The sequence below is a fragment of the Sorex fumeus genome, unplaced genomic scaffold (genome assembly GCF_029834395.1).
Source record: "Sorex fumeus unplaced genomic scaffold, SorFum_2.1 ptg000003l, whole genome shotgun sequence".
Classification (NCBI taxonomy): domain Eukaryota; kingdom Metazoa; phylum Chordata; class Mammalia; order Eulipotyphla; family Soricidae; genus Sorex; species Sorex fumeus.
Window position 1 is genome coordinate 27023359 of NW_026606060.1, and position 12608 is coordinate 27035966.

Below are 12608 nucleotides of genomic sequence, written 5' to 3' on the forward strand. Positions count from 1 at the left end.
CTTCTCCTTTCAATTGTTGCTCTTTTTCTTTTGATACCAAATGTATTTTTCTGTTACTTTTTGAGCAATAATCTTTTTCCCAAAAATTTCTGAATAACTTTATTATTAGAGAACTTGGTCATTTTTGAAATCAGATATTGGCTTTAGAGAGGTCTATTTCATTATTTTATAGATATTAAAATATGAAGGTAAAATTACAAATGTGTTTACTTGTGATGTTCAGTCTTCGCATCATAACTAATTTCCCACAAAACATACAAGATAGTTTTAGAATATTAATGCTTAACATCTAAAAGCAATAAATATATGTTGAATTAATTGTAATTCATGTACTTAATTTGTAAAAAAAATTTTTCTTGAAAATCCTAAATATAATTTTGTAAAGTATCATGGGAATAATGATGCTATGAAACTATGTATATACAATATAGTTTTTACTCTAATTAATATACATATTCTCTATGTCTGCTAATGCATCCTGTGATTTCTTTCTTTTTGTTTTTACTCCCTTTAAGGTTCATAATAGTCCTAGGTGCCTTGGTTCAGTATATTATTGTTATCGGTCAATCAGCTTGTTCTTTTCAGACCAAGAAGAAATTCGAATTTATGGCCATGAAATAAAAAGGAATGGAATTAGGTAAGATATGATAATGAAGTGATGAGAACAATACCTCAGATTAATAGAATTTCCAAGCATGTTACACTGGGAGTGCAGGAAGAGAGTATTTCTTTTCAACAATAACCTTAAAGTTGTGTCATACAGATGACAAACCAGCAGGTTCTGATGCTTTTGAAAAAAGTTTTGGGACCAGAGAGTAGTACAGTGGGGAGGGTGCTTGACTTTTGACTTCTATGTGGTTAGCCTGGTTATTCTGGGTTTGATCCCACATGAACTGAGCTTGATCCCAGCTATTTCATATGGTTCCTGTGAGCCCTTCAGGAGTTTTCCCTGAGTGCAGCTCTAGAGGTAAGCCCTGAACATCACCAGGTGTGACCCAAAAACAAACAAATATAGTTGCAAATTTTATTCACAAATGTTGAGTAATAATTTAATTGATCTAACTCAGCAATCTTAATACAGTATAGATAATATTTAACTGATCCTTAACCATAATTCTTATATGGTCTTTTTAAAATATTTTTTAAAGTTTAACCTTGCCTCAGACAATTGGAGAAGTTTTCATTGAGAAACTAGCAGACTATATCTTGGTGAAAACAACCTTTGGTTTTTCTCTGGCATGGGATGGAATATCAGGTATTTACCTCAAACTGTCTGAGGAGCATAAAGGGAAGTCTTGTGGCTTATGTGGAAACTACAATGCCATTCAATCTGATGATTTCATCATTCAACAAGGTGAGTAGAGCAGAATTGTGTGATTTCTGTTGAGTTCTTCCTTAGTTGATTGAACCCAAGGGGATATAACTTATTTTAGGTTGAATAACAGTGATAGCTATCACTAGCTTGTTTTACTTTAAAAAAATATTTTTATAAAGTTGTTCACAGTAATTGATTACCAACACTAATCCTACCACCATTATACCTTTTCACCACCATTATTTTGAATTTTCCCAACACCACTCAAGTCTGCCCCACAGGCAGATGTTAGATAATTTATTTTGTATTGCTTGTTATGAATAGCATGACATGCCACATGACTGCAGAATTGGCTGTGTGTTCCTGGAATTCTAAAATTTTTGAATAATTGGGGTCTGGAGAAATCTCTGCAGCAAGTTGATTGGTTCTGAGATTTATTTGTGAGTTTCTGGATTCTAGACATTTATGTGCTTACATGGCATCTGGAGGCAGTTGGTGGGTGTGACAGCTAGGAGCCGGTAGGGACGGGGAGATGAAAAGGAGTAGCCCATCCTTGATCCCTTGAGGCTTAAAGTTTGCAGTCATTGGTCCCTCATAACTGGATTTTCCATTGGGTCCTGGAGGTCTGTGGCCACCAGATTCATAGGGGGCGGGTGGAGGGACGATACTTGTTCCCATCTGAGGCACCCAGTGGAATCGGCCTGGCACAAGGTTTGGGAGGCATTTCAGCAGCGAGTTGTTCGGCTCTGAGATTCCTAGCCTGTTTTACTAATTTAAGTGGTTTAAATAAGAAAATATTTTTGTGTCATTCTTAGAAAGCAAAAATTATTTTGCATCTAGTCTTGATAGGAGCATATTAAATGACTATCAAATAAGAGTTTTGTATAGAAATGAAGTGTCAACAGAGTCAAAAAGATGAATAACTTGGAAAGGTTTTTATCATACAAGATGATGTTTCTATCATCATTTATCTATTTATTAATAGTCATGAAACCATCTTAGTGACATATCAAAATTATGTTCTGTTTTAATTTGGATCCCAGGGTATAATGGCAGCAGAATATGAGGTATAAGAATCATCAATTGCAATCATAATTTTAGGCGATAAGTATAAATGAAAGAAATTATTGTTCATAGTAACATCAGAACTGATTTTGAGTGTTTTCACTATTAAAAATTTAATAATTTGAGACAATTCATATATTTATTTTTTAGATATAAAATAGAAATATAATACTCTGAATATAATTAGAGTTTTTAGGAATAATGATATGATACCCTGGTAATATTTATTATGATAGCTAGCATAAGCACTTAGCTATATTATTTAAAAACTGTATAATGGGGTTGTTTTAATTTCACAACAAGAACATAGTGTCTTCTACATTCAGGCTAACACAGCTTATAAGTGGTTGGTTCTGTCAGGGTTAGATTCCAGATCTGACTAACTCTTGAGACATTGATGTCAGGTGCTACATAATAGTTTTCATTAAAAAATCTGTAGAGAAGAGTTGCTTATGTGTTGGATATTAGGTAATAGTATAAGCCCTATTTAGAGTGTTGATTCTGAATTTGTACTGTAGGATTCATGTTCTGCTTTGCCATAGAAATGAAACTTTCTAAGGTTGTGCAATAGTTAGGTTGCATTCTTAGAACAATACCCACAGGTTCAATCCTTGGTGCCACGTGGCCTCCCAAGATTATCAAGTGACAGATCTGAAGGAATTGTGGAGTGTGGTGAGCACAGCTGGGAAGGCCTAGCTGATGTTTGGCACAAAGGGTCCCAACAGAGTAGTGCTGCCTCCTGGGTTTCAAGCATTGAAACCCAGGTGGTATGCTGGTATGCTGAGAATGGTGGTGAAGGGACCCTGGGACCCCTGAACACTCACTGCTTGGGGGTTTCTCCTAACCCCCCAGTAAATTAAGACCTTGTAAAAATACAAATGCTTTATTCATTTATTCAGAATAGAAACTTTATTACCAGGAATAGGTTATCAACAGCTAGGCGAAGAGCAGGATTCCAAGAAGTCAATTTACACATATTTAACTTGGAGATAATAATGAATACAAGAGCTTCCCAGCCATGAGGATCAAATAAGAGAGTGTAAGAGTAGGGCTGAGGGTGATAGTACAGCGGGTAGGATGTTCGCCTTGCACACAGTGAACTCAGGTTCAATCTCCGGCATCCCATATGGTCCCCCAGCAAAGGAGTGATTCTTGAGGGCAGAACCAGGAGTAACCCCAGAGCATCATCGGGTGTGATCCCAAAAGCACCCTACCCCCAAAAGGTGTAAATGAATGTATTCAAAAGTTTGTAAACTTAAAATAAATGTGTGCTCGGTATTGAGATCATTAAGAAAAATGGTATTTTGCGTTCAGTCTTGAGAAGGAAAGTCTTCAAATTTTGAAATCTTGAGTCTGCATTAAGATGTAGAGTTTTAGACTCCGCAGAATCAATCAATGCAAATTATTCATTTTTCTTCTGTATCAAAATTTAATAAAACAAAAGAAAATATCCAAATCTCAGAGTTAGAAAGGACAGTTTCCCCTGGGAAATATGGTGTCGAGGTAAAATAGAGTATTTTCATATGCTCTCTTTTAAGGCAGAGAAACTCGCATAGGGATTGAGTTAAGGAAGAGTCAAATAATCTTTGATAACCTAAAACCTAAAATGTTTTATTCACAGTAAGGTGTATGCAAATGAGTGTCAGTGAATTATAAGGAAGAGTAATAGGAAGTAATTGAGTTGACTGGTTAAAAATGCAAAAAGCAAAGATTATGGAAGGAAAAGGAAGGAGTCTCAAGAAATATTTCAGCTTCCTTCCTGTTTAATTTGGTTCATGATCTAAACCATAGTAATAAAAGTTGCATTTTGTACTTAAATTTTAGTACTATGATTATAACCTCGTTTGTGACCTTTTCCCTATATAATTATATTGCAAAAAAAAAATCCACAGATGAGTTCCTCTAACTTTATGATGTTGACTTCTCTTCTTCTTCTCCTTCTCCTTCTCCTTCTTCTTCCTCTCCTTTCTCTCCTCCTCCTCCTCCTCCTCCTCCTCCTCCTCCTCCTCCTCCTCCTCCTTCTTTTCTTTTTTTGTTTGTTTCTGGACTACACCTAGCTGAATTCAGGGATTACTCCTGGCTCTGTACTTAGGGATCACTCTTGATACCAGTATTTTCCTGACACTCAGCCTATACTTCACCGAGTAGATAAATATTTTGAGGCAGTGAGGTAGTCTGATTGAATGCCTTAGACTGAGTAGTTTCTTAACAGTGATCACAATTGTGTTTCTGCATTTCTATTCATCATTTACGGATGACTTTACAAAGAAAGGAGGCTTTTCAGAACTTCTGTGAATTATAAATATTTTTAATTGTTATAATTTTGAGATTCTGGTCCTAAAAGTCATGTCTATACCTAGTTACACAGCAGTACAGAAACTCTGGCTTAATTTTTTGTTTTTTTAACCCTAGCATAATAATTAATAATGCTTCCCTTTTACTCTCAGAAATGGATAATAAATTACTCCCATTTGCAGCATATTTTATGCAAGTTCCAGTTAGCAAGTTCCCAGAACACCGATGAATATGAATTTAAAGTCTCAAAGTAACCAACTTTGTGACTTGTTGATTAATACAATGTAGTAAAAATAGCAAAATATGTGGTTGAGAAATTCAATGTGAACTCTAGGGGACTGTCTTAGTTGTATAGTTATGTTAAAATTTGCACATAAATATTGAAAAAAGTGTGAAGTTAGGACATAGTTTTTGTTCAGAAGGCTTAAAATGATGTTTTGAAATGAAATATAACTGTTTACTCTAAAAAGAACATTGGTTTTTCAATTTTAAATAAGTACATTAGACTAGAACACTGAATCAGTATGTAAGATTTCTAGCAATAGCAGAAATAGTGGAAAAGACCAGTCTTTCTTGAAAACCCTAAGATTCTAATAATCTATTTAATAAATATTGTAAACAACATTGTATTTATATTTATCCATTTGCTCCTTAAGCAGACCTATTTTGAGCAAGCTAACTTACAGCTGACTATAAAGTGTACATGACAACTAGTTTAAGCAATGTCCTCATTCCATTAGCATATGCTCTAATGGAAAACAAATTAGAATATTTTTGTGAGCAATAACATCTATGGAGAACAAAATGTAAGAAAAGACAATGAAGAGTCACAGAACATGAAGTGTTTTGTCCCAGTTCTTGTGTGAGAGAGAACCTATTCAAGAGGGTCACATTAAAACATGCCTGACTAAGATTTGGAAGGAAGAGAGGGAAAACTGACTATATGACTGATAATGGAAGAGGAAGAGGAAGAGTCAGAATCCTCCTGACTCTTGTGGGAATGAGTTGAGTGAAGACCCGTATGAAACCAGTTTGACTGGAGCAAGTTGAGAAAGAATAAGAGTAGAATATAGAGAAGTTTGGGTTGAAAAAGCAATAGTTAGATCATGTAGGAATCAATTTATAAAAAAAAATCTTTCTGGTTACACTAAAATTTGGTATTTTACACTTAGGAAGCAGGACATTCTTATAAATGAACTCCAGCTGTTTTTTTCTCTGATGGGTTTTAACATGTAAGAATGTCATTTTGTAACATGTAGCATGTCATTTTGTTTCTCTGCCTAACCTGAAAATATGGAGACAGAACATAAACAAACATTTGATTTGAGATTTTTATTCTTGCAGTGCAGGAGACTGGTATCATAGTAGATTATGGTTATGTAAAATCAGGTGTTGGCAAATTGAATCTCAAATCTGAAAGGTTACTGTGTTTTGTGGAACTTTGAGATGTCATTTTGTTCATTTCTGCTAAGCCCTTGAGATTTGAGATTCCACCTTTGTCTGAATGTGGGGCAGGATTAATTTTCATGTCAGGTCCTGAACTTCTTCTCAGGCCAAGTTCTGAGACAATTCAGACTTGACTGAGAGCCAAGAGTCTAAAATATTCACTGCTCTCTGTTTCCTGAATATTAACTTCTGAATCTTCTGTTTGAATAATGCTAAAATAGAGTCAGGATTCTTAATAATCTGACCAAATATGTTCAGAGATATTGCTCATCAAATTCAGAGGAAGTGGATTCACTTTTCAGTCTTCTTTTTTCCAAGTGTCATTTGCAGTTTTATTGTTTATGTAAATACTGTCTGAAATGTCTATGGACACAATATTTATTTATTTTTTGTTATTGAATGCCACTTGTTATGGAACCACAGTTTAAATAAGGTTTTGACTAATGTCAGATATAATGAACAGTCTGTCTGAAAATGTTCACACTAAACTTTTCTTAGGTTTCTTGATTTTATGAATATTTTTTCTTTTTCCCTGCCTACGTGTAGTATTGACTGACAGCATTTTATTGGCAACCATGCTGCACTCTCATTTTCAATCCCTTCTTTGCTGTTTCTATGACACTCGCATTTTATTTCAATATTAACTTCTATTAGGTATCTATACTACATATATTTTTATTAGGCTAAAGTAATTTTGTAATATAATAGAATGATAATGAGTTTATGAACTCTGGAAAGTGATGTTATTTCACATATTTTGTGTATATGTTTGTATGAAATAGAGGACTATACAGAAGACATTGCTATGTTTGCAAATAGCTGGTCAATACAGACTCCAGATGATATGAAATGTGTACCTGTACCCTCAGATTTTCCAAATCCATGCTCCAGTGGAATGCCAGCTTTTGAGGTAAATTTGATGTGAAAAAATTTTGTGTGTTAGAGGTAAATACTCTGGACATATTTGGAGAATATTTGCTAAAAATACCACAGAATTAAAACTCTTAAATTCAAGAAACATAACTGCAACAAGAATAATTTTAAGATTTTTTTTTCAGAAAGAGTGAATCTAAAAATAAAGATTTTATAAAAAAGTCATGAAATGTGTAGTCAGAAAAAGTGTTTATTAGATTATATGAACGTAAATTTGCTTCTCTTTTATTGTAAGAGAAGATAAATTTATATCAGTTAACCAATGAAAGTGAATGCATGTCATTAAATATGTTATGGTGACTGTCATTTTTTTCTGCCTAGGCAATCTTTTTCAAGTGTCAGATACTGCTACAATTTCCATTTCTAAGCTGCCATGAGTATATTGACCCATATTTATATATTGCCAGCTGTGTTAATGATCTTTGCAAGTAAGTAAAATGATTATTTGCTAAAAGATTTTTATCAAAAAGCAAGAGCTAAATAACTTCTGTAACTTAGCCATTTCATCAGTTCACAAAAATATAAAGAGGAACTTTAAACAGACTGTGGTTAAAAGCTATTAAAATGTAATGCATAACGGAATAACAGATACAGCCTGTTTTTATAAGCAGCATGAACAGAATTCAGAGGATTTAAAATAGGGTGTGTGTGTGTGTGTGTGTGTGTGTGTCTGGTCTCAATTGAAAATCTAGAGTCTATTTATTAAATAATGTTTAAAATGCACATAATAAGCACATAAGACTACAATGAAAATAAATGATATGAATGTATAGCCTTCAAAATCAGGATAAATTAGGAAAAGATTAATTTCTGACACATGTACATTCTAAATATGCATTTCAACTCCAATAAAAACTTTAATTTGACATAGTGTTAATGGCAAATAATATTTTTAGAAATCTACAGCAATTGTAATAAATTATGAAACAAAAATGATATATTGATGATAAAGTTACAGGCCATTTTAAGAACATCATGATAGATTACTTACATATAATTGAATAAAATACTGAATAAAATACTATAGTTTCATTGGAAATTATTGAAAGTAGACATCTGGGTTGGATTTGAAGAATGATACAATAATAGTTCTTGAGCTGATGTTTCCTATTTCTACTTCTAAGAATGCTAAACCAGGGTTTACATAGCTGAGGTTGGATCCATGGCACTACATAGTCCCTGAGCATGGCTGTGAGCAACCCCAAATCACAGAGCCAGGAGAACCCCCAAGCACTACTAGGTATGGCCCCCAAACAAATAAGCTAACAAACAAACATACCACTTGTAGCAGCATTTAAATGGTTTTAATTTTGCTACAACAAAGTCAATTGATTTAAATGTAAATATTCTTAATTGCTAATTTTCTTTATTAAAGCTGTCCATCCAAATTGGAAAAAATAACACGTTCCCCCCTTGGTAAATTGGGAAAGTAAGTTTTCCCTTGCTCTCTTGTAAATTTCTATGTAACAGTGCCTGAAGCAGTTTCTAAAGAAAGTTAGACAATAGGCAGTAGCTATTTTAGTAATAGTTGCTTAAGGGGCTGGAGAGATAGTACACTGGCATAGTGCTTGCTTGCAGTGACTGACTGGGGCTCCATCTTTGGCACTCCTGATGGTCCCCTAAGCACTACCAGTTGTGATTCTTGAGTATCGCCAGGTATAACCCTCAAATTAATAATTAATAATAGCCTAAGATCAGAAAACCAATATTCAGGTACTTAACTTCCCTAATCTCCTTTATTTATAGAGAATAACGCTTCTATTTTTAGAAGTCATATAAACTTAATATCCAGAAATTCAATAATTTTTGCTGGACCTGTTTTTCGTAGGGGTTAATACTTAAGAGGTTTGAACTATTTTTCTGTGCTAAAAGTTTATATGCTCAGCCCTTATTTCCTTCGAAAGCTAGGTTAATTAGATTAGATAAGCTGCAGGGCTCTCATTACAGTAGCTCAAGTGGAGTGCAATTTGAGAGGGCTGGCTTTTACAATAGAGATCTGAGGAATGCGAAATTTCACAAAATACAACATTCTTAACGTCATTATCTTGCAAGATATTTGATTACTCAATATTGATTTTGAGTTGGTTGGAAAAACAACTCATTCCCTTCGTATAAATCCTGTTTATTTTATAGTTTCCTTACTAATCTGCTTTGTAATTGGCAGGTCTTGTATATTTATTGAGGGGGTGATATCTAAAATGATGAGAAGAAAATAATTAGGAATTATTTATTCTTGAGAATATCATAAAAGTAACTCTCTATGGTAATTTAAACTTGTGAGAATTAAAAGTCTCCTTTTATGCCATAAATGTTCTTTAATCAATTTTTCAAAAGTACTGTGGATTATTAGTTTTCCATGATTACAGCACATAGTCTATTAAGAGCATGGTATTTTCAGAATGATTTGTACATTTTGTATTTTTGTTTTCAAAGAATTTTATGTTTTAAAATAATTTATTAGATCCTAAAGGTTTGGGATGATTTGTGTTAGAGCAAACAATATACAAAGATTTTGGTAAAGTGTGACTGACAAAGAAGATATAGATAATCCTTGACTCAGATCATAGTGGTCAAATTATTGAAAGGCTGATGAAATAAAATTGCCTAAACTTATTCAACTTTATGTGTTTTCTGCATTATTGTGCATAATACATTATATTATGCACATGATGTTATCTGTTAATATTGAAATGTTCAGTCTACATCCAGCAATTTGGAGGAGAGGAGCTTGGAAGCGGGACTTCTGTGTTTTGTATTTTATTTTGGCTCTGTCTTTTCAACTTTCCAGAACTGACGACGATGAAACCTATTGTCGAGCAGCCACAGAGTACGCTAGAGCCTGTTCCCACGCTGGCTACCCTATTCAAGACTGGAGAGATGACTTTCCTGCTTGTAGTATGTTTTCTTCTTTTCTAAAATGCTGTGTAGTTTTGTTCATTTTAGGCTTTTCCTAGCACTCAAAATCTACTCTAATTACAGGATTTGTTATTTTCGCAAAAAGACTGATAAACTACTTGCTTAGGGGAACACTAATATATTGGAAGAGCAGTGAGTAGAGTTACTTACAATTCATCTGTTTGCCCAATTGTAGCTGATAAATGTGATGACAGCTTTGTCCATCGGGATTGTATTAGTTGTTGTCCACCTACCTGCACATTTGAGAAACAGTGTCTTGGGAGCAATCTCCATTGTCTGGATGGATGTTACTGCCCAGATGGTAAGTGTTTGATTTAAGGATCTAGGTATAGTACACATGGAAACTAGAATCTTGGGTTCTCTTTAACCTGTATTTCCTGGTCATTTGGGCTTTTGAGGTTTTTTTTTTCTCAATACTGGTTGGATTTCATCCTTGAAGTGAATAGGAAGATTGGGTATTTTTATCTAATAAAAGTCTTATTAATTTGTAAATCACTGTCACTGTTACTGTCTTCCCGTTGTTCATTGATTTGCTCAAGCGGTCACCAGTAATGTCTCACAGTTGTTACTGTTTTTGGTAAATTGAATACGTCATGGGTTTCTTGACAGGCTTGGCCGTGCAGGCGAGAAACTCTCGGTAGCTTGCTGGGCTCTCCGAGAGGGGCAGAGTAATAGAACCCGGGTCAGCCTATTCCAAGAAATTCAGTCTCTGTACTCCTGAAGTTGCCTATGGCAAAGTTTTTGCTCTCCTGAACACTTAGAGTGATTGTACATATTTCAATTTTTTTAAGTAAAAGTAAATTGAAGGGAAGAAAAGCCTTTACCTCTTGGCAGCAAAAGATTTTAGTACTGACACTTTTCTTATTTAAAAACAGTTTAAAATTGAAAATAAAACTAAGTAATAGAGGTAAGATTATGTTTAGGAGTGGCAGCTTTACTGTTTATAAAAATACTGAGGATTTGCTCAAATCTTGTTTTTACAAATTGCAAAAATAAATTCTCAATGATGTGTGTTGTTTCTAGTTTTCAACTTACGAGTGGACTTTTTGGAACCAGATCTGTGGATCTTGGTCCATTTTTCTGTCAGTGCTACTTTTAGCATGATCTATGGAGCAGTGCAAACAACCCTAAACTCCTTGCTGTCAGGCAATAATAAGATAGCTTGTACCTAAATGTTATATGTCAATATATGATGTTTCCTTCAACTAAAATAATGATGTCTCCTTACTCTGAAAAAACAAACAGTAGAACTAAACCATGCACTTAATAACAGTGCTGATTCACATTTTAGTTCAACTATCTCTAATCCTTAGAGAGAAGTATTAAATGTAGTTCCAGTGTACTAACTTCCTTAAGTAGCACTACTTGGTTCTTTATTATCTGTTACCTTATATAAAGTTCCCATTTTATTTTATTATAGATCAATCTAAGAATATATTTCCTCCCACCTTTCCACCCTTATTACCTAAAAACAAGAAGGTAAAGTTGAATTGCTTTCCTCTGTATGATGAGTGTTGAATTTTTGATTTAAGTCATGAGATAAAATAGTTTAAACATGTTTACCCAGTAGATACTTATTGAGACAAAATCTTGTCTTTGGTAAATAAGCTAAATATAAAGAAATTTGTATTTTGAGCATGTAGAATAAGCAAATGTTCAATAAAAGTTGGTTGATTATTATTTAAGTGAATATTATACTATATTTAAAGAATATAATCTTTAGTTTTTCTTGATAATGGATACATATTTTTCTTAAATAGGCCTCATAATGGAAAATGGGACTTGCATCTCTTTGGAAAATTGCCCCTGTAACTTTCATGGACTAGCTTATTCAGTTGGTTCAAAAATTGAACAAGAATGTACCGAATGGTATGTGATCCATTGTATAGCAGTTACTTTATTACAACATATATTTAAAGTAATATATTATTACTAATTTCCTAATTTCCAAGACAACTTTCTACCAGAATTATCAAGTTGAAGTTCTTTGATATATTCTGACTTCCTTTGTTAATTCCAAAAAGTCTTACACTGTGTGATGAGTGTAGCATTTTCTTATTATTCCTAATGATTAATTTGCACACGCTTTTATATTTAGACCTTGAGAGCACACCCGACCTTAATTGAGTACTTTTAATTGTGACTCTCCATGTTGCCATTTTCTGGCTATATCAGAGACATTTAGATTTTCGTACCAAATTGGCTAAGACTATTTCAGGAAAACATGCAACATTCAGGGTCAATCCTAAAATAGGAACAGAAGTCTAAATGTCATCATGCTCTTTTTCTTTCCATTTCAGTATATATAATTGAAATGCTAATGGATTTAATGGATTCCTAATCATGTTCTTAGATATTGATTTGTTTTCCTGTCTTTCAGAGACCCTGCATCTGTTCTCCAAAACATTTGGCGGGGTGGGGGGGGGGCACTAAAACTAACTTAAAATTTGTAGAAGAATTAACTTACCAATATCTATTTCTCTAATGATACTGGTAAATACTTTTTGTATGTGCAATTTTTTTGTGGGGGCGGACACTTGACTATGCTAAGAGCTTACTTCTGGTTCTAAGCTCAGGGGTCACTTAAAAGGCTCAAGGGTGGTACAGGGGATCCAGCCAACCTTACCTGTTACTACCT

The 12608-nt window shown here is 33.9% G+C and overlaps 1 protein-coding gene across 1 annotated transcript in view; it reads left to right on the forward strand.

The window, feature by feature from the left end:
• Positions 1–12608, forward strand: part of OTOGL (otogelin like) — a 168234-nt gene that overhangs the window by 20771 nt on the left and 134855 nt on the right. The window contains exons 7-13 of the mRNA XM_056117469.1: positions 516–637; positions 1149–1354; positions 6904–7031; positions 7376–7482; positions 9843–9949; positions 10146–10271; positions 11731–11839. Of these exons, the coding sequence (XP_055973444.1) occupies positions 516–637; positions 1149–1354; positions 6904–7031; positions 7376–7482; positions 9843–9949; positions 10146–10271; positions 11731–11839 (905 nt within the window). The remainder of the gene's footprint in view (positions 1–515; positions 638–1148; positions 1355–6903; positions 7032–7375; positions 7483–9842; positions 9950–10145; positions 10272–11730; positions 11840–12608) is intronic.